The sequence below is a fragment of the Callionymus lyra genome, chromosome 5, assembly GCF_982586985.1.
Source record: "Callionymus lyra chromosome 5, fCalLyr1.hap1.1, whole genome shotgun sequence".
NCBI classification, from domain to species: domain Eukaryota; kingdom Metazoa; phylum Chordata; class Actinopteri; order Syngnathiformes; family Callionymidae; genus Callionymus; species Callionymus lyra.
In genome coordinates, this window is record NC_141822.1 from 1,865,740 (window position 1) to 1,870,739 (window position 5,000).

At 43.7% G+C, this 5,000-nt stretch overlaps 1 protein-coding gene across 2 annotated transcripts in view; it reads left to right on the forward strand.

The window, feature by feature from the left end:
* The window catches only part of dcp2 (decapping mRNA 2), an 11,932-nt gene that overhangs the window by 4,855 nt on the left and 2,077 nt on the right, over nucleotides 1–5,000 (forward strand). For both annotated transcript variants that reach the window (XM_087790435.1, XM_087790434.1), the window contains 4 exons: nucleotides 2,290–2,370; nucleotides 2,532–2,631; nucleotides 4,654–4,755; nucleotides 4,826–4,877. In XM_087790435.1, the coding sequence (XP_087646561.1) occupies nucleotides 2,290–2,370; nucleotides 2,532–2,631; nucleotides 4,654–4,755; nucleotides 4,826–4,877 (335 nt within the window). The remainder of the gene's footprint in view (nucleotides 1–2,289; nucleotides 2,371–2,531; nucleotides 2,632–4,653; nucleotides 4,756–4,825; nucleotides 4,878–5,000) is intronic.

The following is a 5,000-nucleotide window of genomic DNA, read 5'->3' on the forward strand; positions in this document are numbered from 1 at the left end:
AATAATGTTGTCCTCAGACCAGTGACCCCAGAGAGGTTAAAAGTATAATAATGTCGTCCTCAGACCAGTGACCCCAGAGAGGTTAAAAGTATAATAATGTCGTCCTCAGACCAGTGACCCCAGAGAGGTTAAAAGTATAATACTGTCGTCCTCAGACCAGTGACCCCAGAGAGGTTAAAAGTATAATAATACTGTCGTCCTCAGACCAGTGACCCCAGAGAGGTTAAAAGTATAATAATACTGTCGTCCTCAGACCTGTGACCCCAGAGAGGTTAAAAGTATAATAATACTGTCATCCTCAGACCAGTGACCCCAGAGAGGTTAAAAGTATAATAATACTGTCGTCCTCAGACCTGTGACCCCAGAGAGGTTAAAAGTATAATAATGTTGTCCTCAGACCAGTGACCCCAGAGAGGTTAAAAGTATAATAATGTTGTCCTCAGACCAGTGACCCCAGAGAGGTTAAAAGTATAATAATGTTGTCCTCAGACCAGTGACCCCAGAGAGGTTAAAAGTATAATAATGTCGTCCTCAGACCTGTGACCCAGGAGAGGTTAAAAGTATAATAATGTCGTCCTCAGACCAGTGACCCCAGAGAGGTTAAAAGTATAATAATGTTGTCCTCAGACCTGTGACCCCAGAGAGGTTAAAAGTATAATAATGTTGTCCTCAGACCAGTGACCCCAGAGAGGTTAAAAGTATAATAATGTTGTCCTCAGACCAGTGACCCCAGAGAGGTTAAAAGTATAATAATGTCGTCCTCAGACCAGTGACCCCAGAGAGGTTAAAAGTATAATAATGTCGTCCTCGGACCAGTGACCCCAGAGAGGTTAAAAGTATAATAATGTTGTCCTCAGACCAGTGACCCCAGAGAGGTTAAAAGTATAATAATGTCGTCCTCAGACCAGTGACCCCAGAGAGGTTAAAAGTATAATAATGTTGTCCTCAGACCAGTGACCCCAGAGAGGTTAAAAGTATAATAATGTTGTCCTCAGACCAGTGACCCCAGAGAGGTTAAAAGTATAATAATGTCGTCCTCAGACCAGTGACCCCAGAGAGGTTAAAAGTATAATAATGTTGTCCTCAGACCAGTGACCCCAGAGAGGTTAAAAGTATAATAATGTCGTCCTCAGACCAGTGACCCCAGAGAGGTTAAAAGTATAATAATGTCGTCCTCAGACCTGTGACCCCAGAGAGGTTAAAAGTATAATAATAATGTTGTCCTCAGACCAGTGACCCCAGAGAGGTTAAAAGTATAATAATGTCGTCCTCAGACCAGTGACCCCAGAGAGGTTAAAAGTATAATAATGTCGTCCTCAGACCAGTGACCCCAGAGAGGTTAAAAGTATAATAATGTTGTCCTCAGACCAGTGACCCCAGAGAGGTTAAAAGTATAATAATGTCGTCCTCAGACCTGTGACCCCAGAGAGGTTAAAAGTATAATAATGTTGTCCTCAGACCAGTGACCCCAGAGAGGTTAAAAGTATAATAATGTCGTCCTCAGACCAGTGACCCCAGAGAGGTTAAAAGTATAATAATAATGTTGTCCTCAGACCTGTGACCCCAGAGAGGTTAAAAGTATAATAATGTTGTCCTCAGACCAGTGACCCCAGAGAGGTTAAAAGTATAATAATGTCGTCCTCAGACCAGTGACCCCAGAGAGGTTAAAAGTATAATAATGTCGTCCTCAGACCAGTGACCCCAGAGAGGTTAAAAGTATAATAATGTCGTCCTCAGACCAGTGACCCCAGAGAGGTTAAAAGTATAATAATGTCGTCCTCAGACCAGTGACCCCAGAGAGGTTAAAAGTATAATAATGTCGTCCTCAGACCAGTGACCCCAGAGAGGTTAAAAGTATAATAATGTTGTCCTCAGACCAGTGACCCCAGAGAGGTTAAAAGTATAATAATGTCGTCCTCAGACCAGTGACCCCAGAGAGGTTAAAAGTATAATAATGTTGTCCTCAGACCAGTGACCCCAGAGAGGTTAAAAGTATAATAATGTCGTCCTCAGACCAGTGACCCCAGAGAGGTTAAAAGTATAATAATGTCGTCCTCAGACCAGTGACCCCAGAGAGGTTAAAAGTATAATAATGTTGTCCTCAGACCAGTGACCCCAGAGAGGTTAAAAGTATAATAATGTCGTCCTCAGACCAGTGACCCCAGAGAGGTTAAAAGTATAATAATGTTGTCCTCAGACCAGTGACCCCAGAGAGGTTAAAAGTATAATAATGTCGTCCTCAGACCAGTGACCCCAGAGAGGTTAAAAGTATAATAATGTCGTCCTCAGACCAGTGCGCGAGTGGATCAACAGACCGAAGGCTGAGTCCACAGACAGCGACGAAGACTTTGCCAACAATGGACATAATCGGTAAAACATGCTTTTCTGTTTCAAATCAGTTCAACTATATTCTCTGGCTGTTGGTCAATAAAAGTTGATCAATAAATGTATTTGTAATGATGTCAACATGAATCATCATCGTTTGTCTCGTGAAAAGATGTTTTAAATCTTCATCACCTCACTTGTTTCAGGGTCAAATCCAGGCGCTCACAAGGACTTGAAGGTTTCTCAGGAGATGTTTGGCCCAAGAACAAGCAGCAGAAGACGCCGGTCCAGTACGAGTTCTTTCAGGTGAAGAAACAAACCTGTTTCTGATGCAAGTCTTCGTGTCTCGCGTCATGGAGCTCCTGCTGTGACGCGTCACATGACGCGTCACATGACGCATCACATGACACATCACATGACACATCACATGACACATCACATGACACATCACATGACACATCACATGACACATCACATGACACATCACATGACACATCACATGACACATGACGCGTCACATGACACATGACGCGTCACATGACACATGACGCGTCACATGACGCATCACATGACACATCACATGACGCATCACATGACACATCACATGACGCATCACATGACACATCACATGACGCATCACATGACACATAACATGACACATCACATGACGCATCACATGACGCATCACATGACACATCACATGACACATCACATGACACATCACATGACACATCACATGACACATCACATGACACATCACATGACACATGACGCGTCACATGACACATGACGCGTCACATGACGCATCACATGACACATCACATGACGCATCACATCACATGACGCATCACATGACACATCACATGACGCATCACATGACACATAACATGACACATCACATGACGCATCACATGACGCATCACATGACGCATCACATGACGCATCACATGACGCGTCACATGACATATCACATGACGCGTCACATGATTCGTCACATGACACATCACATGACACATGACGCGTCACATGACACATCACATGACGCATCACATGACGCATCACATGACGCATCACATGACACATCACATGACACATCACATGACACATCACATGACACATCAGATGACACATCACATGACACATCACATGACACATCACATGACACATCACATGACACATCACATGACACATCACATGACGCGTCACATGACACATCAGATGACACATCAGATGACACATCAGATGACACATCAGATGACACATCACATGACACATCAGATGACACATCACATGACGCATCACATGACACATCACATGACACATCACATGACACATCACATGACACATCACATGACGCGTCACATGACACATCACATGACACATCACATGACACATCACATGACACATCACATGACACATCACATGACACATCACATGACACATCACATGACACATCACATGACACATCACATGACACGTCACATGACGCGTCACATGACACATCAGATGACACATCAGATGACACATCAGATGACACATCAGATGACACATCAGATGACACATCACATGACACATCACATGACACATCACATGACACATCACATGACACATCACATGACACATCACATGCGAATCACATGACACATCACATGACACATCACATGACACATCACATGACACATCACATGACACATCACATGACACATCACATGACACATCACATGACGCGTCACATGACACATCAGATGACACATCAGATGACACATCAGATGACACATCAGATGACACATCACATGACACATCAGATGACACATCACATGACACATCACATGACACATCACATGACACATCACATGACACATCACATGACACATCACATGACGCATCACATGACACATCACATGACACATCACATGACACATCACATGACGCGTCACATGACACATCACATGACACATCACATGACACATCACATGACACATCACATGACACATCACATGACACATCACATGACACATCACATGACACATCACATGACACATCACATGACGCGTCACATGACACATCAGATGACACATCAGATGACACATCAGATGACACATCAGATGACACATCACATGACACATCAGATGACACATCACATGACACATCACATGACACATCACATGACACATCACATGACACATCACATGCGAATCACATGACACATCACATGACACATCACATGACACATCACATGACACATCACATGACACATCACATGACGCGTCATGCTCATCATTGACATCAAGGACTGCTGTTCCAGTTCAAGACACTTTTCTTCCTCAGAGTCCGAGCGTCAAAGTCAGCGGCAGGAAGAGTCAAGACTCGTCTGTCGTGAAAAAAGGAACGAGTGACAACATGAACCACCAGCAGCTGAAAGTTATTCTAGTGAGTCGTGTTGTTTACCTTCAAATGTTTGTGAAAATATGTAACCAACGTTTATCAACCTTTTGTTCAGAAGGAAGATAAGAAGCTGCAGCCGAGGAGACTCCAGGACAGCTTTGACAGAGGTGTGTGTGTGTGTGTGCGTGCGTGTGCGTGTGTGTGTGTGTCTGTGTGCATGTGAGCGAGAGCGTCCAGAGTGTGTGTGTGTGTGTGTCCAGAGTGTGTTGATCTGCACGATACATAGTGAT